General features: G+C 46.1%; 1 protein-coding gene across 1 annotated transcript in view; it reads right to left on the bottom strand.

Moving 5' to 3' along the window:
• Window positions 1-26461, bottom strand: part of EEFSEC (eukaryotic elongation factor, selenocysteine-tRNA specific) — a 194528-nt gene that overhangs the window by 124729 nt on the left and 43338 nt on the right. Inside the window, exons 3-4 of the mRNA XM_066596150.1 lie at window positions 18853-18949; window positions 10815-10979 (exon numbers count right to left, since the gene is read on the bottom strand). Of these exons, the coding sequence (XP_066452247.1) occupies window positions 10815-10979; window positions 18853-18949 (262 nt within the window). The remainder of the gene's footprint in view (window positions 1-10814; window positions 10980-18852; window positions 18950-26461) is intronic.

The raw sequence follows: 26461 nt of genomic DNA, 5'->3' as shown, positions 1-26461 counted from the left end.
ATTTTCCTGCCTGCCAAGAGTCAGCAGGTCATTATCCTGCCCACCAAGTGTCAGTGTGCCATCCTCCTGAACCCCAAGTGTCAGCGTGTCGTTCTCCTGTCCCACAAGTTCCAGTTTGCCATTCTCCTGTCCTCCAAGTGTTAGCAAGCCATTTTCATGCCCAAGTGTCAGCATTCTCCTGTCCCCAAACTGTCCACGCGCAATTTTCATACCACTCAAGTGTCAGCGTGTCGTTCTCCTGCCTCCCAAAGTGTCAACGTGCCATTCGCCTGCTCGCCAAGTGTCATTTTGTCATCATCCTGTCCCCCAAGTGTCAGCGTGTCGTTCTCCTGTCCCCCAAGTCAGCGTGACGTTCTCCTGTCCCCAAGAGTCAGCGTTTCGTTCTCCTGTCCCCCAAGAGTCAGCGTGTCCCCCAAGAGTCAGCGTGTCGTTCTCCTGTCCCCAAAGAGTCAGCGTGTCGTTTTCCTGTCCCCCAAGCATCAGCGTGTCGTTCTCCTGCCCGCCAAGTGTCAGTGGGTCATTATCCTGTCCCCCAAGTGTCAGCGTGTCATTATCCTGTCCCCCAAGTGTCAGTGTGCCATCCTCCTGTACCCAGAGTGTCAGCGTGTCATTGTCCTGCCCGACATGTGTCAGCGTGTTATTATGCTGTACCTCAAGTTTCAGCATGTCGTTCTCCTGTCCCAAGTTTCAGTGTGTCATTATCCTTTCCTCAAGTGTCAGCTTTTTGTTCTACTGTCACCAAGTGACATTATCCTGTCGCCCCAAGTGTCAGCGTGTCATCATCCTGTCCCCCAATGCAAGCGTGTGATTATCCTGTCCCCCAAGTGTCAGCATGCCATTGTCGCTCTATGTAGGGAGGGTCTGTTATCGATCATGGAGACCCCCAATGCCACTGTTTCTCTCCTCTGGGAGCCGCTGTGCGGGCGTGCCATTAATATCAGATATTTGGGATGGTAGAATACAGCACTAATGTTTCAGATGTAAGCGCTTGTCAGATGCAGAGCATGTACTTATTAAAACTCGAAAATGTAAAATAAGAAGCCAGTCCGTGTGTTGTAACCTATAAAGTGAGTCCTCCTCCTGAAAATACTTCAGCAGGACGATAAGTCAGAGAGTAAATACTTGACAGGAAACGGAGGTTCCGAGACAGTGCAAAATGAGGAATCGCCAGCCGCCCTCTTTGAAGTCATCTCCTTTGTGCTTTGCAGAATTTAATGGATGTTAAAATGCAACTAAAATCTGAGTCATCTGAGTAAACAAAATGATGCTGGGCCACTCTCCGATGGAGAAGACCGTATATGTCAGTCAGCGGGGGTCACGCACTGTGATGGAGAAGACGCTACGTGGCAGGCAGCGGGGGCTGCGTTCTCTGATGGACGACGCTACACGGCAGTCAGCGGGGGGTTGTACTTTCTGATAGAAGAGATATTATGTTGCTGTCAGCAAAGGACGCATTCTCTGATGGGCGATGTTACGTGGCAGTCAGGAGAGCGTCACGCTCTCTGATGGGGGATGTTCCGTGGCAGTCAGGAAAGCATCACGCTCTCTGATGGGGGCGATGTTCTGTGGCAGTCAGGAGAGTGTTACGCCCTCTGATGGAGAATGTTCCGTGGCAGTCAGGAGAGTGTCACGCTCTCTGATGGGGGATGTTCCGTGGCAGTCAGTAAAGCATCACGCTCTCTGATGGGGGCGATGTTCTGTGGCAGTCAGGAGAGTGTTACGCCCTCTGATGGGGGATGTTCCGTGGCAGTCAGGAAAGCATCACCCTCTCTGATGGGGGCGATGTTCTGTGGCAGTCAGGAGAGTGTTACGCCCTCTGATGGAGAATGTTCCGTGGCAGTCAGGAGAGCGTCACGCTCTCTGATGGGGGATGTTCCGTGGCAGTCAGTAAAGCATCACGCTCTCTGATAGGGGCGATGTTCTGTGGCAGTCAGGAGAGTGTTACGCCCTCTGATGGAGAATGTTCAGTGGCAGTCAGGAGAGTGTCACACCCTCTGATCAGGGTGATGTTACGTGGCAGTCAGGCTCTCCTGACTGATATAATATAGTATGGGCTTGAAAAAGACTGGGTTTTCAGTCGAAACGTTGCAGGCGTTTTTAAGCAAGAAATGGATGAATAAAGAGATGGTTTTTACTTCTAAAGTTGGTCTGATCATGCTTTAAGAGGAAATAACCTGGATGCTGCTTACACACCATACACAGTCAGGAGAGCGTCGCGCTCTCTGATGGGGAGGATGTTATGTGGCAGTCAGGAAAGCGTCACGCGCTCTGATTGGGGGAATGTTACGTGGCAGTCAGGAGAGCGTTGCGCTCTCTGATGGGGAGGATGTTACGTGGCAGTCAGGAGAGCGTCACGCTCTCTGATGGGGGGGAATTCTACGTGGCAGTCAGGAGAACGTCACGCTCTCTGATGGGGGAATGTTACCTGGTAGTCAGGAGAGCGTCAAGCTCTCTGATGGGGGATGTTCCATGGCAGTCAGCAGAGTGTCAAGCTCTCTGATAGGGGGGATGTTACGTGGCAGTGAGGAGAGTGTCACGCTCTTTGATAGGGGGGATGTTACGTGGCAGTCAGGAGAGTGTCACTCTCTCTGATGGGGGGGGATGTTCCGTGTCAGTCAGGAGAGTATCACGCTCTCTGATGGAGAATGTTACGTGGCAGTCAGGAGAGTGTCACGCTCTCTGATGGAGTATGTTACGTGGCAGTCAGGAGAGTGTCACGCTCTCTGATGGAGAATGTTACGTGGCAGTCAGGAGAGTATCACGCTCTCTGATGGAGAATGTTACGTGGCAGTCAGGAGAGTGTCACGCTCTCTGATGGAGTATGTTACGTGGCAGTCAGGAGAGTGTCACGCTTTCTGATGGAGTATGTTACGTGGCAGTCTGGAGAGTGTCATGCTCTCTGATGGAGAATGTTACGTGGCAGTCGGGAGAGTGTCACGCTCTCTGATGGAGAATGTTACGTGGCAGTCAGGAGAGTGTTACGCTCTCTGATGGAGGATGTTACGTGGCAGTCAGGAGAGTATCACGCTCTCTGATGGAGAATGTTACGTGGCAGTCAGGAGAGTTTCACGCTCTCTGATGGGGGATGTTATGTGGCAGTTGGCGGGGGCCACGGACCATAATTTTATATATTAACATCTGCAAGAAGGGCGGAACTCTGCAGCGAAATACAATATGGAGAGGGTATCGACGCACAAGCCCTCACTGACTTTCCACCAAATCTCTAATAGGAAAAGTAAATCCTGATTATTCAATTTGAAGCATGAAAATCCACGAAAAAACGCGATAAATGAAAGATTTCTTTTAGCAGAAACAATAAAGCCTAGAGAAGTTATTTTTTGCACACACTACCTTCGAGTCAGAGGCGCACTAAGCAAGCCTTTTGGAGAAATTCATTGTCCAACCCCGATAATTCACGATCAAAACATGAATCTTGGAAATTCGGTATGTAAATAGGGAAAGTAAAGGAGTCACAACTTGATTATCTACCTCACCTTCTGTGCATACTCACGAGAATCTGCCCCATCTCTATTTGTATATGCTGAGGAGATTCTATCTCGCCTATAGTGAAAAAAATGGGCGTATGTGCAACTATTCTCACCACTACGGAGCGTAGTTGGACATGAGCCAGGGTTTTTTTGTGGTATTGGGCAATCCAATCTCTGTGCCATAGGGCACAAGTTTAAAAAAGCAGCAGGAAGACAGGTCCTGCTGTAAGGGATAGTAAAGTACCTCTTTCAGCACCACCTATTGGAAGGAAGCTTCCCGCTAAGTTAGTGTCTGACCCTTCAACAGGCCTTCGCACATGACTAACCATGTAAGCCAACAGAGAGCCCTCTCCGCAAGGAACAGATACCCATCTACAGACAACTGTTTCGGGGTTTACCTCAGTCAGTACAGAGCAGGGTAAGTGGCTGGGTGGGTGCAGATGGGTATATGTTCCTTATGGAGAAGACTCTGGGGTTTGGCTTCTATCCTTAGTCAAGTTACAAGGCCTGTTGAAAGGCTGGACATTGGAAAGCTACCTTTTAATATGAGGCGCTGAATGGATACTTTTCCATCCCTATTTGTATATTGTTTCTCAGGGAGCACTGCATAATTCATATAAGTGTATACCAACTTGGGTCTCTCCTCAAGGAGAAACGTAATATCCCCAGACCCTCATCAAATGACTTCACCCAGTGAACTAGTAAGCTGCTCGGCACAGACGAGGGTAGAGAACCCCGAAACAGCTGTCTATAGATCAGCTTTTCCATCTGAAGAAGAATCTGCATTGACTTATACCCTTATACATGTTACAGGGCCTGCTAAAAAGTCAGACATTACCTATAGGGAAGCTAACTTCTAATAGATGGCGCTCTGGAGGTACTTTTCTATCCCCCTACTTGCACTTCATAGTTAGAGATGTATGAGAATCCAGCAAAAATTCATCAATTTATTGAAGTACAGGAGAGATATTACCTACACGTTATCAGGGGGCAAAAAGAACCTTCTACAAAAGGTACATTGGGTCCAACAGTACTCTGGAGTAGAAAAAAGTTTCACAAGACATTTTTCAGCAAATTATGAGACATTCCTGTTTAACAGCGCTATTTCTTTCCACAGATCATGTCTGGTACTGCAGCTCAGGTACATACACTTCAATGGGTTCCTACACCCAACACTGCACATGGAGTGGCAATATTATTTGGGTGGGGGGAGTAGACCTTTTTAATCTCATAAAAGAGTCCTGCTAAAACCTCCAACTAACCGGAAATACACCACTAGATTAAGGTCGCTCTCACACAGCCCGCTTTTTACTGCGGTACAACGCGTCCATTTATTTCAATGGGGCTTCGCAGACCAGCGCTCAATTTTTTGAGCTCTAGTCTGCGAAGCCCCTTTGAAAACAATTTTTTGAGTGCTGTCTGCACTATTTTTGTGCTTTTTAGCACTTTTTAATACACCTTTTAAAATGATCAGGTGCGTTAAAAACGCTATTAAACGCAATAGAACGCCTTTTGAAAACGCTGCATGAAGTCACTGTAAAACTCCCTGGTTTTGGTAACTCATGTATGAGAGTGGCTCAAGTGGCATCAGTGTAGTAGTGAAGAACACACTAGAGGAGCTGATGTGAAGTCATCCCAACGACACAACATCATCAGATAAAACTTGTGGTCTTTTCTCCAGCACAGGAGGGTGAGAGAATGAGCGGACTCCTCCGAATCGTCTCCCACAGACAGACAATCAATCTTTCAGAGAGCCCCCATCATTGGTGATCGTATCTCATTGTATCTGCCTTTCATGTCCGGAACCGTGGCACAATACCCCGTTCTGTGCACAGCTTTATTTCTGGAGAGCGCTGCAGCGACCTCACGCCTATCTGTGAATGCCACGAGGGTATGATCGCCCATATGAGTTCATCCTTCAGACCAATCCCTAAATCCGGGGCACAAGGAGATGTAAAGTGTGTGAGTGGGGAGGGGGGATTCTAGCTAATGGCTGCAATTAGCAGGTCATACTGGCTCTTATCTAGTCACTCTGTGCTTCTTCCCAAGATCCTGAAGCTGAATTATTCTTTAAAGACTGAAAAGTCCCAGGATTACAGGAGGTTCTGAATCTTCCACCATTAATTTGGCCTGGTCAGAAGTCCATGTTCAGTGTATCCCATGTATCATGCACCCAAAACACACTTAATGCAAAGCCCAAGGTGCTGCGGCTAACGGAGAAGCATCCTGTCCTGGGAGGGAAACCCTCCAATGGCGCAGCTAAAGCACTGTAGCAAAGATCAGGTAGGTTAGTAATGTGGACATTACTCTAGAACAGGAGGTTTGTTCTTCCCCTCTAGAAGCTGTAGTTACCTTCATCGATTTCAATGCAAGACGCCTCAGATGAATATCCTGCAGTGTATTCCACCTGCCTAGGCTTCTGCTAGTGTGTGGATTAGTGGCTATTCACACGGTTTCATCATATGCCACAGATATATGTTAAGCGGACCTGCCAACATAAACCCGACAGATGGCACTGCATACCCACACACTGCCATCTATTGCCCATAGGCTATAACATAACAAATGGGGAAAAAAAGCATACTGTGCATCGCAGTTTTTTTTGCAGGATGCCTCTGTATGGAAAAGCATTATACCATACAGCTTGGAAAAAAAAGGGAAAATTAATTATAGCAGCCCACTGCAGGCATAAAAGGCACTCTGGATGGGGTCCTATGGTCACATTTAAAGGGATTGTAAAGGATTAGAAAAACATGGCTATTTCCATTCAAAAACAGCACCACACCTGTCCACGGGTTGTGTCTGGTATTGCAGCTGAGCTCCATTTAATTGAATGGGGCTCACCTGCAATACGTCATATAACCCATGGACAAGTGTGGCGCTGTTTTTGAAAGAAAGCAGCCATGTTTTTCTAATCCTTTACAATGCCTTTAAAGCAACCCTTGGGGCCTGGACAAACACAGATGGCGGCACGGCTTCTCCGACTACCTGATTTACACTGTGTATAATATATATCATTAATATAAGACACTACACCTGCTGTGATTGGCTAGTGCTGTCCAGGTGAGCCGTGCCGGCCAGTCAGAGCAGGGTGTAGTGTTTTAGATTACCAATACATACTACATACAGTATGCATCAGGTAGTCAGAGAAGCCGTGCCGCCATCTTTGTTTTTCCAGGACCGGAGGGCCACTTTAACATCTGTATCGGGAGCTTTCCGAGTGGACACACCAAATGGATAATGCAGAAGAAATGTTAATTCAAACTTAGACAGGGCAAACTTGTTACGTGTGCAAGTTGCATTCGAGAGGTTCAGGCACAGCGCACATCGGACACCAACCCGTGTCCGAAACACGGATGGGCTGCGCATTCACATGCATTTGCATGTCCTAATGCCCGCTTGATACGAACAAGAACAGGGCATGCAGCGAGATTGTTCATGCAGTCTGTCTCTGTGTGAAAGAACTCAGTAGGACCCTCATCGAATAATATGGGCCCTTATACTGTCTGTGCGTCATCCGTTTTTTTACGTATGGCACATGGATATGTTTCAGAGGCCTTATTGGGAGGTTGGTTACAGCGTTGTACTTCATAATGTAAAGGTTCGTTACATGGGGTGATTGTCACCTGAATCAACTGCTGGAAACAGCATACATGGGCAATAGTAACACCGGGGAGCACAATTTTTGGCAACAGATGTCAGAACCTTTTTGGGGCATTTTGGGCTGGTAGTTTCTGAGAAGGACAGGTCATCTGGATAAGCAGACCTCATGAAGAAAAGCTACGTCCATATAAACTGATGTATGTATAACATATTGTATTATATATGTAATGACTGCTGATCAAAAGCTGAAGGTACAAAGATAAATCCAAAGAAGTCTAGAACACAAACAAAATGACAGTTTCTTCATTGAGACGTGCCGCTGTCACCGCATGCTTGTGATTTCCTGCGATGACACGCTCCTGGACATTCGCACTGGATGCTCCAACAGTAGTCTGCCATCATATGCAGATCCCATCTTTCATAGTACCATTCTTTCATGTTCCTTATTTCCTACTGAAATCACTCACCCTGTTCATCACATCACCAAGACAATCTGGAAATCGATCCCAGTGGCTGCAGGTGATGTAGTTTGACGCTCACGTTACAACCAAGTGTTCATAAACAGAAGTCAGCAGATTCTCCACAAGTTCACCGCAGAACGACAAACGTGCATGCACCTCAATGCTGTCCAATGAATCTTTCATCAGTTGGCCATCAACTATACCAGCATTTCCGCTAGTGGCCGAAATATCGCAGCATGCTCCATTCTGTGTGGTTTTCCGCACCGCTGGCTTCTACTGAAGTCAATAGAAGCCATCCGTCCTGCAGCTCTTACGCAGTGAGCACTGCAGAAGGGTTGCGGGTTCCGCGGCATCGCCTAGTAATGGCGCGGCTTTATCTACATTGCGCAGGTGCGCCGGCCGATGCAACCGCAGTACAGAAGAATCCGGACAGGTTGAGCGGGGTCACCAAATGGGCACAGGGTCGGGTCCTGTTGCGGGCTCCCAAATGCTGAATTTGACCCGGTCGTGTGCAGGAGGCCTAAGAGAGATGAAAATTGTATACCTTTTGGGTGGAAATAGTGCTGTTTACTTTGAAATTAGCCTTTTGGGACTTTTTAAAGGCCGCAATTAACTTTTATTGAAGTCAACAAGAAAACAATACATACACAGAATCCTAAAATAAAAGTTAAGCTTCAATGCACTTAAAATATCGCATCAACAGTAATAAACTGTGGAACATATCACTTGAGGAGCACAGAATCCAACAGATAAGTGTGGTACAAGGTACGAGTAATTTGAAAAAAATAAGCGAAAAGAAAAAAGAGAAAGAAAAGAGAAAAATAAAAAACGAGGGGTTGGGGGGTGGGAGGTGACAATGAGGCTTTCAATAATTGAAATTACAGACTAACAGTCAGGTGTAAAGTTCCTGGGTACCCAGAAACAAAATCCAAGGGGACCAAAGCGCTAAAAATTTGTTGCACTGACCCCTCTGGGATTTCTTATATGGACTTGATTCATGTGATAACACACGGCACCATACACATTAGCGTGGGCACTACAGAGGGAGAGGGAACTGCCGATATCAGCTCAGTACAGAAGCACAGATGCCCTGCAAACAGCTGATTGGTGGGGATCCCTGGTGACAGATCCCTACTGAGTTGTTATTGATGACCTATCCTGAGGATAGGCCATTAATAGTTTGTAATTGGACAACCCCTTTAATTCTTCAATATTGGATCATACATATTTAACACTGGACAACTGGAATTAGATGTACCCACAAATGAATCTGGTGGAATATGGTCACCGTTAAAGTTACACGGAGTTCATACAGACATGCCTGGCCTCTCTCCGATCAGTACATAACATTGTTGGTGGTAGTCTGGCGGGGGACTCCGGAGTGACCCCGCTTTACACAGGTTCAATCGGTCACTGGTGTCACAATCTATTAGTGGATCTTGAGAAAGGCGGAGATGCTTTCCACGGTGAAGTCACTCATTTGTTTTCTTTTTAGACTTGGTTTCTTTTTTTAAGCACTACGTCCCAGTCCCCTGTGGACATCGCCTGTCAGTCATGGCCCGGGGTATGTGCTAGACACCAGGGTCAGATGGAGTCTCAGACCGGGGCCAAGTAGCCTCCCAAGATGTACAATCACCAGCTCCCTCTATATCCCTAGTCACATATGGATCAGCCGTGTAACAGGGAGCTTTATATTTTATTACTTTCATTTTTTTTAAAGTTTTTTTGTGTCATCAAAAAAGTTATCTAAAAAGGTTTATCTTTATTTTTACGGACAGTCTAAGTCCTGTAAACTAATAATTTATACTTAGTCTGCTGCGCCCCAAAATATGTCTAACAATATAGAAAAAATGAAGAGGTCTATAATATGCAAAATGTATGATATAAATTTACATAATTATGTTAATGTTTTATTGGTCCCCTCCCCCATCTTACTGACTGGTTCATAAGTGCACATTATAGTTAGGCCTCATGTCCGCGGAAGAGTCGGATTCTTCGCAAAATCTTGCAGCAGAATCAGACCCTGTGCCCCGGCAGTGACCCCAATGTACCCGTCTTGTCATCTTCTCTCTGCTCTGCGGATGTGCCGGCTGGCGCGCCGCCACACATAAGCAGTACAGAGAGTTGCGATGACGCGGATCCTCCGCCACTCGCAGCGGGATGGACGGCTTCCTTTGACCGCAATGGAAGCCGTCCATGCGAAGCTCGCACTTGAATAGGACATGCTGCGATTTTCCCCGGCGAGCGGAAAATCGCAGTTAACTTCCGCTCGTGGGCATAGAAAAGCGTTTTCCTTGCATGGCCTATGGGGAGTATCTACTGCAGGATCCAGAGGCGAACTCTCACTCCGGATCCCGCAATGCAAATACAACCGTGGGCATTGGGCTTACACAGATAATGAACAACATGTAGAATACTAATAATACAACTTAAGCAGCCCCTCCCCCAGCGCAAATTTATGAAGGTTCTCTCATCTGCGCAGTAAGCTCCTATTCACTGGTTTTTCATCTTTTTCTTCAAATCATATCAAGATTTCCAAAACTGATTTTAATTATTTTACATTGGGATCCTCTTTCTTTGCTGCGGGTAGGTTTGATTGCAATTTCCTTCCGAATTGCTTATGGCGTAGATGTTAGTCCCCACTCATGTGTGCTTCAAGGTTTTCTTGAACAGCCTGCGCATCACCACATAAATCTGTCTTGTCGCGCTCCCTAGAGAACTCTATAAATTTTCGGGATAAAATGTAGCCTATGTCCTTCCTGAAGGTGCAAGCTATCTCCCTGCCAAATTTCATCAAAATCGCTTCTGCAATTTAGCCGTGAAAAGGTAACAGACAGTTACTTTTGGATTTATAATACTAGCATGGATGTATTGGTAGTCTAAGACCCTACATGCTGTTCTGACCGTCCGGCACGGCTCATGTGGGCAGCACGGGCCAATCACAGCAGGCGTAGTGTCTTATACTAATGATACACAGCGAGCATCAGGTAGTCAGGGAAGCCATGCAGTCACCTAAGCATCTCTAGGCCCGGAGGGTTGCTTTAATAGTAATTCTTATAATGGCAGTTGTATAAGTAGTATTATCTACACCATTCCGACAGAAGAATTATTTTACTATATTCCACTGTTCTATCCGAGGGAGAATCTATAAACCAGGCACGTCTTCAGATCAATATGCTAGAAACACGACCAATCATACAATGTAATCTGCATATAATTGTACAGCCGATACAATGCTGCCCACTAGTGGAAGATTTCTTACCTTTAAGGCCGGGATCTCCACGTTGTCATTGAGACTGACGGATCCGGAGAGGATGGTGCCTGTCATCACCGTGCCCTGACCCTTGATGGAAAAACAGTGGTCGACAGCCATAAGGAAAGGCCCTGAGGGATCTCTGTGAGGCAAGTAGGCCTGTGACTTCAAGAGCTAAAGGGGAAAACACAAAGGTTCATTGTAAGTGCCAAGAGCAGTAAATAGAGCGTCGCCAGGAGCCGCAAGCGAGCGTCTTTGTAGAAAAGGGTAGACTATACGTAGGAAGTCACTATTACCAGCGCGGCACGACGACTCAGCAGGTGTAGAAACACTAACAGTGAAGGCTTAGATTTATCATTTGTGTTTCTTATTTTTCATTTCTCTGGATGGACACAGAAGTGTCTTTACAGCCTTCAGTCTGTACATGAAGTGAAAAAAATAAGAAAAAAAATGAACCAATTTCTTCTCCCTTTTCTCAAATGTATAAAGTTTCAGGACTGCAACACCCAAACTATTGTTCAGCTGAGGAGAAAATGTAAGTAATCACGTAGAGGTCATTTATTAGGAGATTCAAATCAACAGAATTCCAAAAAGTTTAATGAGGTTTACAGAGATTTAAAAAAAAACAAAAACAAAAAAAACAGAAGGGAGCAAAGGAGACAGAGACACACACACAAAGCGAAGGAGACACACACACAGAGCGAGAAGGAGACAGAGACACACACACAGAGCGAGAAGGAGACAGAGACACACACACAGAGCGAGAAGGAGACAGAGACACACACACAGAGCGAGAAGGAGGCAGAGACACACACACAGAGCGAGAAGGAGACAGAGACACACACACAGAGCGAGAAGGAGACAGAGACACACACACAAAGCGAAGGAGACACACACACAGAGCAAAGGAGACAGATACACACACACAGAGCAAAGGAGACACACACACAGAGCAAAGGAGACAGAGACACACACACAGAACAAAGGAGACAGAGACACAAACACCACACAGAGCAAAGGAGGCACACACACAGAGCGAGAAAGAGACAGAGACACACACACAGAACAAAGGAGACAGAGACACAAACACCACACAGAGCAAAGGAGGCACACACACAGAGCGAGAAAGAGACAGAGACACACACACAGAGCGAGAAGGAGACAGACACACACACAGAGCGAGAAGGAGACAGAGACACACACACAGAGCGAGAAGGTGACAGAGACACACACACAGAGCGAGAAGGAGACCGAGACACACACACAGAGCGAGAAGGAGACCGAGACACACACACAGAGCGAGAAGGAGACCGAGACACACACACAGAGCGAGAAGGAGACCGAGACACACACACAGAGCGAGAAGGAGACCGAGACACACACACAGTGCGAGAAGGAGACCGAGACACACACACAGTGCGAGAAGGAGACAGAGACACACACACAGTGCGAAGGAGACCGAGACACACACACAGTGCGAAGGAGACAGAGACACACACACAGAGCGAAGGAGACAGAGACACACACACAGAGCGAAGGAGACAGAGACACACACACAGAGCGAAGGAGACAGAGACACACACAGAGCGAAGGAGACAGAGACACACACAGAGCGAAGGAGACAGAGACACACACAGAGCGAAGGAGACAGAGACACACACAGAGCGAAGGAGACAGAGACACACACAGAGCGAAGGAGACAGAGACACACACACACAGAGCGAAGGAGACAGAGACACACACACACAGAGCGAAGGAGACAGAGACACACACACAGAGCGAAGGAGACAGAGACACACACACAGAGCGAAGGAGACAGAGACACACACACAGAGCGAAGGAGACAGAGACACACACACAGAGCGAAGGAGACAGAGACACACACACAGAGCGAAGGAGACACACACACACAGAGAGCGAAGGAGACAGAGACACACACACAGAGCGAAGGAGACAGAGACACACACACACACACACAGAGCGAAGGAGACAGAGACACACACACACACAGAGCGAAGGAGACAGAGACACACACACACAGAGCGAAGGAGACAGAGACACACACACACAGAGCGAAGGAGACAGAGACACACACACAGAGCGAAGGAGACACACACACACAGAGCGAAGGAGACACACACACACAGAGCGAAGGAGACACACACACACAGAGCGAAGGAGACACACACACACAGAGCGAAGGAGACAGAGACACACACACACAGAGCGAAGGAGACAGAGACACACACACACAGAGCGAAGGAGACAGAGACACACACACACACAGAGCGAAGGAGACAGAGACACACACACACACAGAGCGAAGGAGACAGAGACACACACACACAGAGCGAAGGAGACAGAGACACACACACACAGAGCGAAGGAGACAGAGACACACACACAGAGCGAAGGAGACACACACACACAGAGCGAAGGAGACACACACACACAGAGCGAAGGAGACACACACACACAGAGCGAAGGAGACACACACACACAGAGCGAAGGAGACAGAGACACACACACACAGAGCGAAGGAGACAGAGACACACACACACAGAGCGAAGGAGACAGAGACACACACGCACAGAGCGAAGGAGACAGAGACACACACACACAGAGCGAAGGAGACAGAGACACACACGCACAGAGCGAAGGAGACAGAGGCACACACGCAGAGCGAAGGAGACAGAGGCACACACGCAGAGCGAAGGAGACAGAGACACACACGCAGAGCGAAGGAGACATAGGCACACACGCAGAGCGAAGGAGACATAGGCACACACGCAGAGCGAAGGAGACATAGGCACACACGCAGAGCGAAGGAGACATAGGCACACACGCAGAGCGAAGGAGACATAGGCACACACGCAGAGCGAAGGAGACATAGGCACACACGCAGAGCGAAGGAGACATAGGCACACACGCAGAGCGAAGGAGACATAGGCACACACGCAGAGCGAAGGAGACAGAGGCACACACGCAGAGCGAAGGAGACAGAGGCACACACGCAGAGCGAAGGAGACAGAGGCACACACGCAGAGCGAAGGAGACAGAGGCACACACGCAGAGCGAAGGAGACAGAGGCACACACGCAGAGCGAAGGAGACAGAGGCACACACGCAGAGCGAAGGAGACAGAGGCACACACGCAGAGCGAAGGAGACAGAGGCACACACGCAGAGCGAAGGAGACAGAGGCACACACGCAGAGCGAAGGAGACAGAGGCACACACGCAGAGCGAAGGAGACAGAGGCACACACGCAGAGCGAAGGAGACAGAGGCACACACGCAGAGCGAAGGAGACAGAGGCACACACGCAGAGCGAAGGAGACAGAGGCACACACGCAGAGCGAAGGAGACAGAGGCACACACGCAGAGCGAAGGAGACAGAGGCACACACGCAGAGCGAAGGAGACAGAGGCACACACGCAGAGCGAAGGAGACAGAGGCACACACGCAGAGCGAAGGAGACAGAGGCACACACGCAGAGCGAAGGAGACAGAGGCACACACGCAGAGCGAAGGAGACAGAGGCACACACGCAGAGCGAAGGAGACAGAGGCACACACGCAGAGCGAAGGAGACAGAGGCACACACGCAGAGCGAAGGAGACAGAGGCACACACGCAGAGCGAAGGAGACAGAGGCACACACGCAGAGCGAAGGAGACAGAGGCACACACGCAGAGCGAAGGAGACAGAGGCACACACGCAGAGCGAAGGAGACAGAGGCACACACGCAGAGCGAAGGAGACAGAGGCACACACGCAGAGCGAAGGAGACAGAGGCACACACGCAGAGCGAAGGAGACAGAGGCACACACGCAGAGCGAAGGAGACAGAGGCACACACGCAGAGCGAAGGAGACAGAGGCACACACGCAGAGCGAAGGAGACAGAGGCACACACGCAGAGCGAAGGAGACAGAGGCACACACGCAGAGCGAAGGAGACAGAGGCACACACGCAGAGCGAAGGAGACAGAGGCACACACGCAGAGCGAAGGAGACAGAGGCACACACGCAGAGCGAAGGAGACAGAGGCACACACGCAGAGCGAAGGAGACAGAGGCACACACGCAGAGCGAAGGAGACAGAGGCACACACGCAGAGCGAAGGAGACAGAGGCACACACGCAGAGCGAAGGAGACAGAGGCACACACGCAGAGCGAAGGAGACAGAGGCACACACGCAGAGCGAAGGAGACAGAGGCACACACGCAGAGCGAAGGAGACAGAGGCACACACGCAGAGCGAAGGAGACAGAGGCACACACGCAGAGCGAAGGAGACAGAGGCACACACGCAGAGCGAAGGAGACAGAGGCACACACGCAGAGCGAAGGAGACAGAGGCACACACGCAGAGCGAAGGAGACAGAGGCACACACGCAGAGCGAAGGAGACAGAGGCACACACGCAGAGCGAAGGAGACAGAGGCACACACGCAGAGCGAAGGAGACAGAGGCACACACGCAGAGCGAAGGAGACAGAGGCACACACGCAGAGCGAAGGAGACAGAGGCACACACGCAGAGCGAAGGAGACAGAGGCACACACGCAGAGCGAAGGAGACAGAGGCACACACGCAGAGCGAAGGAGACAGAGGCACACACGCAGAGCGAAGGAGACAGAGGCACACACGCAGAGCGAAGGAGACAGAGGCACACACGCAGAGCGAAGGAGACAGAGGCACACACGCAGAGCGAAGGAGACAGAGGCACACACGCAGAGCGAAGGAGACAGAGGCACACACGCAGAGCGAAGGAGACAGAGGCACACACGCAGAGCGAAGGAGACAGAGGCACACACGCAGAGCGAAGGAGACAGAGACACACACGCAGAACGAAGGAGACAGGCACACACACAGAACGAAGGAGACAGGCACACGTACACACACAGAACGAAGGAGACAGGCACACGTACACACACAGAGCGAAGGAGACAGGCACACGTACACACAGAGCGAAGGAGACAGGCACACGTACACACAGAGCGAAGGAGACAGGCACACGTACACACAGAGCGAAGGAGACAGGCACACGTACACACAGAGCGAAGGAGACAGGCACACGTACACACAGAGCGAAGGAGACAGGCACACGTACACACAGAGCGAAGGAGACAGGCACACGTACACACAGAGCGAAGGAGACAGGCACACGTACACACAGAGCGAAGGAGACAGGCACACGTACACACAGAGCGAAGGAGACAGGCACACGTACACACAGAGCGAAGGAGACAGGCACACGTACACACAGAGCGAAGGAGACAGGCACACGTACACACAGAGCGAAGGAGACAGGCACACGTACACACAGAGCGAAGGAGACAGGCACACGTACACACAGAGCGAAGGAGACAGGCACACACACACACATACACAGAGTGAAGGAGACAGGCACACACACACAAAGCGAAGGAGACAGGCACACACACACACATACACAGAGTGAAGGAGACAGTGACACACACACAAACAGAGTGAAGGAGACAGAGAAACACACACAGAGCGAAGGAGACAGGCACACACACACAGAGCGAAGGAGACAGGCACACACACACAGAGCGAAGGAGACAGGCACACACACACAGAGCGAAGGAGACAGGCACACACACACAGAGCGAAGGAGACAGGCACACACACACAGAGCGAAGGAGACAGGCACACACACACAGAGCGAAGGAGACAGGCACACACACACAGAGCGAAGGAGACAGGCACACACACACAGAGCGAAGGAGACAGGCACACACACACACATACACAGAGTGAAGGAGACAGTGACACACACACAAACAGAGTGAAGGAGACAGAGACACAAAGAGTGAAGGAGACAGAGAAACAAAGAGAGCAAGGGAGGCAGATGTGCAGCAAAGAGACAGACACAGAGAAACAAACAAACAGGCCAAAAAAAAGACTCACCTTTTAAATGTCAAGCAGTTTAGTGCCACTTGTCTGGTCTTGGAAGCTTTCGCAGCAGTTACGTGCCCATCACTAGCCAAACATGCACATGAGCACTGAGGTCAGGGATTGGTTGCAGCAATCAGGTGAACTATGAACAGCACATACCCTCTGCAGGCGCTCTCAGGAGCAGACCAGCGGGACATTTAAAAGGAGAGTCATGATTATTTCTTTTATAGACTTGCCTCCTCTTGAACGACCCCTTTATCACAGCAGCAGCAGGACACTGATAACACCCGGGGTCATTCCTTTATTTGAAAGTTGCAGTTTTTATTAAATAAAAAGCAGAGTCTTGTAAAAACTGCGTGAGGACTGTGTGAATAAACCCTTACAGCAGTCAAGGTGAACATCACCACCACATTTCGTTCCTTTAGTTTTTGAAAGCTCCAGAAAAGTATATGCTGGAACTTCTGAGAAAGACACCGACGAGGAAATGTAATTACCTTGTGCGATCAGAAATCCTTAACGGAAAACAAAACAATGAAGTAAAGGATAGAGGTATGGGGCCGACTACATGAGATCCACAGCACCCACAGACTACCTGCAGGCCGTGGAGAGGACTTGTACACAGAACTCCCAAATACCCATTTATTATAGAAAAGGAATAAAGACCTGCAGGGGTGCCCCTAAGAGAACTAAAAAACATCAAGCCCCAAAACTGAGGGGTTATCAAGCAAAAATGTGTTAGAAAGCTGCTGCAAAAATACAAAATAAGGATTACTAAAAGGCCCTTTTACACGGGGCGATCTGTTGGGCGCAGACGCCAGGCTGGCTGGCTGTCCCAGGAATATCGTTCTTGTGCTTTTATACTCATCGCTTAATAAAGGAGATGGAGATCTCTTCTGGCCGCCCCATTCACAGTGAACAGCCACTTATGAGTGACTGTGTGTTTACACGGCCGATCGGCATTCACTTTTTATGCACGCAGAAACTGAATGACGAATGATAAGAGTATGAATTATTGTTTGTCGTTCAGTCGGCGCACGCATTTACACTGAACTCACTGGATGCGGGAATCTGAGCAATTTATTGGCCCGTCTAAAATGGCCATAACATCCTCCGATCCCTAGCTGCTCCCATTTCAATAGTTCCTGGTCCCCCTCTACAGTGATCCCCAATGCCTATCACCCCCAACACAATCCTCCTTCCTCATCGGGGGGAGTACAGCACACCATGACAGCTCTTCTGCTGTGCCAAGTTCCACCCTGAGGCTAGTGCATTTTCAGACCGTGTAATGCCCATGTAATTGCACGGTGAGGCTATACGCATGGATATTTTTTTACACAGACCCATGGTCCACATAAAAAATCTCATTACATGTCCTACTCCCAACCGTTTCACATGTGCCAACAATGAATGTGGTGTGCCGGTGCATATCGGACCAGTCTGTGCTGCCCAATGCAAACAGTACCTAAGTCTCTTGGGCGCAAACTCGCAGGTGGGTCTCATTCACACAGGTGAATGCAGTTTTGTTCCATGAAATATGCAGTTTTCACAGACTGAAACTGCGCATATTACTTGCATATTTGGTCCTTCTTGTGATTTTCTTTTGTGCGCATCAATTGCCTTTTTCACTTGCGCAAAAAAAAAATGGCAAAAGGCCCCACAGATTTCTCCTACCTTCATGCACAAATACAAAGTGAATAGGCATATATGATGCCTATTCACTGCTTATTTACGTGATCCTAACTCCATTAAACTGCTAATCTGCATGCTGAAAACCCGTTGTGGATCCAACATCAAGAGTCAGCCTGATCCTTTTTTGTTTTTTACCACTCAAAAGATTTCAAACTCATTGAACACTTAAAATGATGCAAATTGGATGCAAAATCTGTTTGCTTTTATCTATAGTATCCAAATTCTGTGCCAAGTCACTATGCATTGCTATAGCTATCAGAGCTGTGCTTTTATAACACACAGCTCCAAATCCCGTGTTGACAAATATTTTAACTACAGTCACCACTAGAGGGAGCTCACTGCATACAGTTTTATTCCATTATGCAGTGAGCTCCCTCTAGTGGTGGCTGCAGGCAGCTACAATATATTTTTACCACACATTATCTGAAGTCAACCACCAATTACACACCTCGATTAATTCTGAGATTCCCTGAGCAGTTTCTGATTCCGGGGCTTCAGGTCCTCCGGGTTTTGCAGCCACAGAGATGATAGGACAACCATGGAATCTAAGAGAAGCAAAACAACAATTGGAGAGAATGCCAACCCCATACAATCCTGGACGGACAAAACGTCCCCATCCTCCGCATCTGCATTTAAGGGTTAAAGAATAATTTTAAAGGGAGAAATTTATCAAAAAAGCATCATACTAATAATCATAATACTTCAACATAATTAATATTTTATGACCTTTGTCTTAGGGTTTGAGGTAAATATAGTAGTGTAGTAGTAGTAATATTCTTGTACATTGGAGGTAGTATTACAGTATTTATATTCTTGTACATAAGGGCAGTATTAGAGTAGTTATATTCTTGTACATTGGGGGTATTACAGTAGTTATATTCTTGTACACAGGGGACAGTAGTATAGTAGTTATATTCTTGTACATAGGAGACAGTATTATAGTAGTTATATTCTTGTACATAGGGGGCAGTATTATAGTAGTTATATTCTTGTACATAGGAGACAGTATTATAGTAGTTATATTCTTGTACATAGGGGGCAGTATTATAGTAGTTATATTCTTGTACATAGGAGACAGTATTATAGTAGTTATATTCTTGTACATAGGGGGCAGTATTATAGTAGTTATATTCTTGTACATAGGGGGCAGTATTATAGTAGTTATATTCTTATATATAAGGTGGCAGTATTATAGTAGATATATTATTGTACATAGGAGGCAGTATTATAGTAGTTATATTCTTGTACACAGGGGACAGTAGTATAGTAGTTATATTCTTGTACATGGGAGGCAGTATTATAGTAGTTATATTCTTGTACATTGGAGGTAGTATTACAGTAGTTATATTCTTGTACATAGGGGGCAGTATTATAGTAGTTATATTCTTGTACATAGGGGGCAGTATTACAGTAGTTATATTCTTGTACACAGGGGGCAGTATTACAGTAGTTATATTCTTGTAGACGGGGCAGTATTATAGTAGTTATATTCTTGTAGACGGGGCAGTATTATAGTAGTTATATTCTTGTAGACGGGGCAGTATTATAGTAGTTATATTATTGTACATAGGAGGCAGTATTATAGTAGTTATATTCTTGTACACAGGGGACAGTAGTATAGTAGTTATATTCTTGTACATGGGAGGCAGTATTATAGTAGTTATATTCTTGTACATTGGAGGTAGTATTACAGTAGTTATATTCTTGTACATAGGGGGCAGTATTATAGTAGTTATATTCTTGTACATAGGGGGCAGTATTACAGTAGTTATATTCTTGTACACAGGGGGCAGTATTACAGTAGTTATATTCTTGTAGACGGGGCAGTATTATAGTAGTTATATTCTTGTAGACGGGGCAGTATTATAGTAGTTATATTCTTGTACACAGGGGGCAGTATTATAGTAGTTATATTCTTGTACACAGGGGGCAGTATTATAGTAGTTATATTCTTGTACACAGGGGGCAGTATTATAGTAGTTATATTCTTGTACACAGGGGGCAGTATTATAGTAGTTATATTCTTGTACACAGGGGGCAGTATTATAGTAGTTATATTCTTGTACATAAGAGACAGTATTATAATAGTTATATTCTTGTACATAGGAGCAGTATTATAGTAGTTATATTCTTGTACATAGGGGGCAGTATTACAGTAGTTATATTCTTGTACACGGGGCAGTATTATAGTAGTTATATTCTTGTACATAGGAGACAGTATTATAGTAGTTATATTCTTGTACATACAGTTAGGGCCAGAAATATTTGGACAGTGACACAAGTTTTGTTATTTTAGCTGTTTACAAAAACATGTTCAGAAATACAGTTATATATATAATATGGGCTGAAAGTGCACACTCCCAGCTGCAATATGAGCGTTTCCACATCCAAATCGGAGAAAAGGTTTAGGAATCATAGCTCTGTAATGCATAGCCTCCTCTTTTTCAAGGGACCAAAAGTAATTGGACAATGGACTCTAAGGGCTGCAATTAACTCAGAAGGCGTCTCCCTCGTTAACCTGTAATCAATTAAGTAGTTAAAAGGTCTGGGGTTGATTCCAGGTGTGTGGTTTTGGATTTGGAAGCTGTTGCTGTGACCAGACAGCATGCGGTCAAAGGAACTCTCAATTGAGGTGAAGCAGAACATCCTGAGGCTGAAAAAAAAAGAAAAAATCCATCAGAGAGATAGCAAACATGCTTGGAGTAGCAAAATCAACAGTCGGGTACATTCTGAGAAAAAAAGAATTCACTAGTGAGCTTGGGAACTCAAAAAGGCCTGGGCGTCCACGGAAGACAACGGTGGTGGATGATCGCCGCATACTTTCTTTGGTGAAGAAGAACCCGTTCACAACATCAACTGAACTCCAGAACACTCTCAGGGAAGTAGGTGTATCTGTCTCTAAGTCAACAGTAAAGAGAAGACTCCATGAAAGTAAATACAAAGGGTTCACATCTAGATGCAAACCATTCATCAATTCCAAAAATAGACAGGCCAGAGTTAAATTTGCCGAAAAACACCTCAAGAAGCCAGTCCAGTTCTGGAAAAGTATTCTATGGACAGATGAGACAAAGATCAACCTGTACCAGAATGATGGGAAGAAAAAAGTTTGGAGAAGAAAGGGAACGGCACATGATCCAAGGCACACCACATCCTCTGTAAAACATGGTGGGGGCAACGTGATGGCATGGGCATGCATGGCTTTCAATGGCACTGGGTCACTTGTGTTTATTGATGACATAACAGCAGACAAGAGTAGCCGGATGAATTCTGAAGTGTACCGGGATATACTTTCAGCCCAGATTCAGCCAAATGTTGCAAAGTTGATCGGACGGCGCTTCACAGTACAGATGGACAATGACCCCAAGCATACAGCCAAAGCTACCCAGGAGTTCATGAGTGCAAAAAAGTGGAACATTCTGCAATGGCCAAGTCAATCACCAGATCTTAACCCAATTGAGCATGCATTTCACTTGCTCAAATCCAGACTTCAGACGGAAAGACCCACAAACAAGCAAGACCTGAAGGCTGCGGCTGTAAAGGCCTGGCAAAGCATTAAGAAGGAGGAAACCCAGCGTTTGGTGATGTCCATGGGTTCCAGACTTAAGGCAGTGATTGCCTCCAAAGGATTCGCAACAAAATATTGAAAAAAAAAATATTTTGTTTGGGTTATGTTTATTTGTCCAATTACTTTTGAGCTCCTAAAATGTGGAGTGTTTGTAAAGAAATGTGTACAATTCCTACATTTTCTATCAGATATTTTTGTTCAACCCTTTAAATTAAACGTTACAATCTGCACTTGAATTCTGTTGTAGAGGCTTCATTTCAAATCCAATGCGGTGGCATGCAGAGCCCAACTCGCGAAAATTGTGTTACTGTCCAAATATTTCTGGCCCTAACTGTAGGAGGCAGTATTATAGTAGTTATATTCTTGTACATTGGAGGTAGTATTACAGTAGTTATATTCTTGTACACAGGGGGCAGTATTATTGTAGTTATATTCTTGTACACAGGGGACAGTAGTATAGTAGTTATATTCTTGTACATAGGGGGCAGTATTATAGTAGATACATTCTTGTATATAGGAGCAGGATTATAGTAGTTATATTCTTGTACATAGGAGCAGTATTATAGTAGTTATATCCTTGTACATAGGAGGGCAGTATTATAGTAGTTATATTCTTGTATATAGGAGCAATATTATAGTAGTTATATTCTTGTACACAGGGAACAGTAGTATAGTAGTAATATTTTTGTACATTGGAGGCAGTATTATAGTAGTTATGTTCTTGTACATAGGGGGCAGCATTATAGTAGTGATATTCTTGTACATAGGGGGAGTATTATAGTAGTGATATTCTTGTACATAGGGGGAGTATTATAGTAGTGATATTCTTGTACATAGGGGGCAGTATTATAGTAGTTCTATTCTTGTATATAGGGGCAGTATTATAGTAGTTATATTCTTGTACATAGGGGGGCAGTATTATAGTAGTTATATTCTTCTATATAGGGCGCAGTATTATAGTAGTTATATTCTTTTATATGGGGGACAGTATTACAGTAGTTATATTCTTGTACATAGAGGACAGTATTATAGTAGTTATATTCTTGTACATTGTAGGCAGTATTATAGTAGTTATATTCTTGTACATAGGGGACAGTATTATAGTATATTCTTGTACACAGAGGCAGTAGTATAGTAGTTATATTCTTGTACATAGAGGCAGTATTATAGTAGTTATATTCTTGTGCATAGGGGAGCGGTAGATCTCTTTGAATTGAAGCATTTATTAGCTAATGAAACTTCTGAAGTGACCCTTGGATGTAAAACTGTGTTGACCAGATAAAAGTTTTAATGATGACACCATGGCAACGTTATTTTTTCCAAAATGAATCTGGTCATGTGATGCCTCTCAGCTAATCAACTGTATGTACATTGCAGTCTGCGCTACAACTAGCCAATTGAGAGTTTCAATTCCACAGACAATTCCATAGCCATTATTGCTTATTACTACAGAAGCATCTAACAGATGCCCTAAATTAAAGGGAGGTGTCTGCTGACAGATTACGTTCAATCTTCATGACTTTTCATATCCAGGTTAAGGTATCATGCATGGAAGCAAGTATCTGCTGTTGGAGGGGACCTTGTAGTCGTAGGTCCTCGTGTCCTGGGGTAAGAGGTCGTGTCTCCTGTGCTCCAGAAGAAGCAGAACATAGATGGATTACTAAAGAATCTCGTTGGGCTTCAGCCTCGGATACATATTGAATTTTACAGAGAACCAACAACAGTGACTTCCAGTGACGGTAATCCGCTTGCCCGCGGCTCTGATTGGGAACATTCGTATAGAGAGTCAAAGAGATTAACAACAAAGCTCGGGGAAATTCAATTACACTTAATCCAAACACCAGAAAAATGAACATTGAGAGGAACAGGAACAAATGTTGAGACAGGTGCATTCATTTTAACTAAATAATAATAAACCGGTCCATAGACGAAGGTAAGTACGACAGCCACTAAGCGCGGTTACCAAGATCCCTCATATTCTGACGACTGCCCCTCAAGATGAGGAGCAAACACTATCCTGGGATTCTAGATTCTCCGTACTTGTGAAGAGGTCCCTAGAGGAAGCTTTGTAGGGTGCTACGCCATAACTCGGTCATACCCGTCTGCCCCTCCTGCTCTTCAATGGCTGATCTTGTAAGCAGGAGGTTAAACAATCCGAGTACCAGGTGCCTGTGTAAGATCAGCCATCCTAAATCGCACCTGCCAACTGATAATTATTGGTTGCGGCCATAGAAAATTGCCAACTGCAGCCCATATCTTGACTCTTCTGTAGAGGTTGTTGGCATATTTGGATTTTGGAAGCAAGCTCCAACAAATTGAGGAACCTTTCACATGACCTGATGATTGGACTGTGACATCTGTTTCCCCAATTGCTGAGCAGTGTAAAAGGGCAAACAATTAGTTAACAAGCAAGCAAATGGTTCTTGAAAGCAATGCTTCTTAATCCCCTCCCCCCCCACCCCCATTTTCGGTTCCTCCTTTCCACTTTCAAACGGTCACAACTTTTATTTTTCTGGCAAAATCGCTGCCTGAGGGCTGGTTGTTTTTTGCAGAATGAGTTGTATTTTTCAATGGTACTACGGTATATATGTACTAAAAATGATAACACATTTCTAAGTAAAGTAAAATGGAAGGAAAAAAAAAGCAATTCCGCCATCTTTGGGGATCTTGTTTTTACTTGCACATCTTTAGGCAAACATTTTCCATCAATATAGCGGTGTTTTGACTCCTTTTTTTGCGGAACTTCCTGCAGTTTCTATTGGATCCACTTTGGAGTACATACGTCTTTTTGATCGGCTTTTATTTCATTTTCTCTTGGAGAGGGGTGACCTAAAAAACGCGCAAATCTGGCATTGTTTATTTATGCTTTCTGACGATGTTCACCATGCATATTTTAGGGCTCTTACACACATTTTTACGTACACACTGTTTATTGGCATGAATAGACGTTTTTCCGCGACCACAGCCAGCGTTTTCTCGCCCATTTACATTACCCTGAGTGACGTTTTTAGTGAAAAAAATACGTTGCGCCCTGGAAAACCTTCTTCTGCAAAAATCCTTGGGATACCTTTGAATGACTATATAGAGGCACCTGTAAGTTTATCGCAGCGTTGGACGCTGCTAAAATGCCTCCCCTCCCTTTCTTTGTCCAGCTCCCATAGGAGCCGCTGACATATAACGGGCAAAAGATAGTTCCAGAACTATCTTTTTGCCCAGCATATATGTGTCGGTGCATATTTAGGTTGCGTATGTTCCATTTTTGACGGTTCAATGTTTTTCCACATCGTATATTTGCCCATGTGAACGGATGTATTGGAAACAAATGGCTCAGATGGTCGCGTATATCAGCTGGGTGTAAAAACATCGCTGTTTATGCGCTCGTGTGAATTAAGCCTAATAATGTGTTACTTTGATAGGTCGGACTTTTTTTTGCATGCGAAGATTCCAACACACTTTTGTTTTGATTTTTTTAATTATACATATAAGAAAAAGGCATCCACTATGCATTGGCTCCCGATCCATACAAACCCCGTACCACAATTATGTATATGTACGTCCTGGGGCGTGAAGGAGTTAAAGAACAAGCATTTGCTGAGTGTGTCTATTTATTAAGCATAAAAATGGTTGCTGGCCAGCTGCACATCTTCCCGTGTAAACACAGATGTGCAGCGGACAAATTATGCAGCACATAAGGAATCGTTTGTCCCATTACTGCAGATCATCTACCATGTGGGAACAGACAGGGCAATCTGCCACAAAGATCGGGATCGTTGAACGGTGTGTTGTCTTCCCGGTGCTCAAGTTCAACACATCGTGGATTGGGTTGACAGATTACTGGGAGGGCTGGTGAGGATACAGCGTTCATGGCGCACATTGGCACCAATGACAAAAGTTAGAGGTCAATGGAGGGCCCTCAAAAACGATTTCAGGGACCTAGGATCTAAGCTTAGGACAAGGACCTCTCGGAGATACTACCTGTACCTCATGCCACACCAGAAAGGCTGCAGGAGATTAGAGAGGTAAACAAGTGGCTCCAGAGTTGGTGCAGGAAGGAGGGGTTTGGGTTTCTGAATAACTGGGCTGACTTTCCTGTCGGCTAAAGGCTCTAACGTAGGGACGGGGTGTATCTCAATGGGGAGGGGGCAGCTGTGCTGGGGAGAAGATGCCTAGAAGGTTGGAGGAGTGTTTAAACTAAGGACTGAGGGGTAGACCAAAAAGAGTAATGCAGGGGAAGACAGTGTAGACAGTGACCTGAGACCAAGTAATGGCAATGGAGATCGAGCAGGGTGGGGGGTTAGTACAGTTAGAACTTACAGAACAGCTAATAGGACCAACGAATGCAAGAAGTCTGATCGGTAAAGTGGGTGAGCTTGAAGCAAGAATGTCTGAGGAAAATTAAATATTGTAGGAATAACGGAAACATGGCTTGATGATAAGTGTGATTGGGCGCTGAATTTACAGGGTTACAATCTCTTCAGAAGAGACCATGGGA

Source organism: Eleutherodactylus coqui, chromosome 3 (genome assembly GCF_035609145.1).
Source record: "Eleutherodactylus coqui strain aEleCoq1 chromosome 3, aEleCoq1.hap1, whole genome shotgun sequence".
Taxonomy (NCBI): domain Eukaryota; kingdom Metazoa; phylum Chordata; class Amphibia; order Anura; family Eleutherodactylidae; genus Eleutherodactylus; species Eleutherodactylus coqui.
This window is presented reverse-complemented; position numbering and strand designations above follow the sequence as displayed.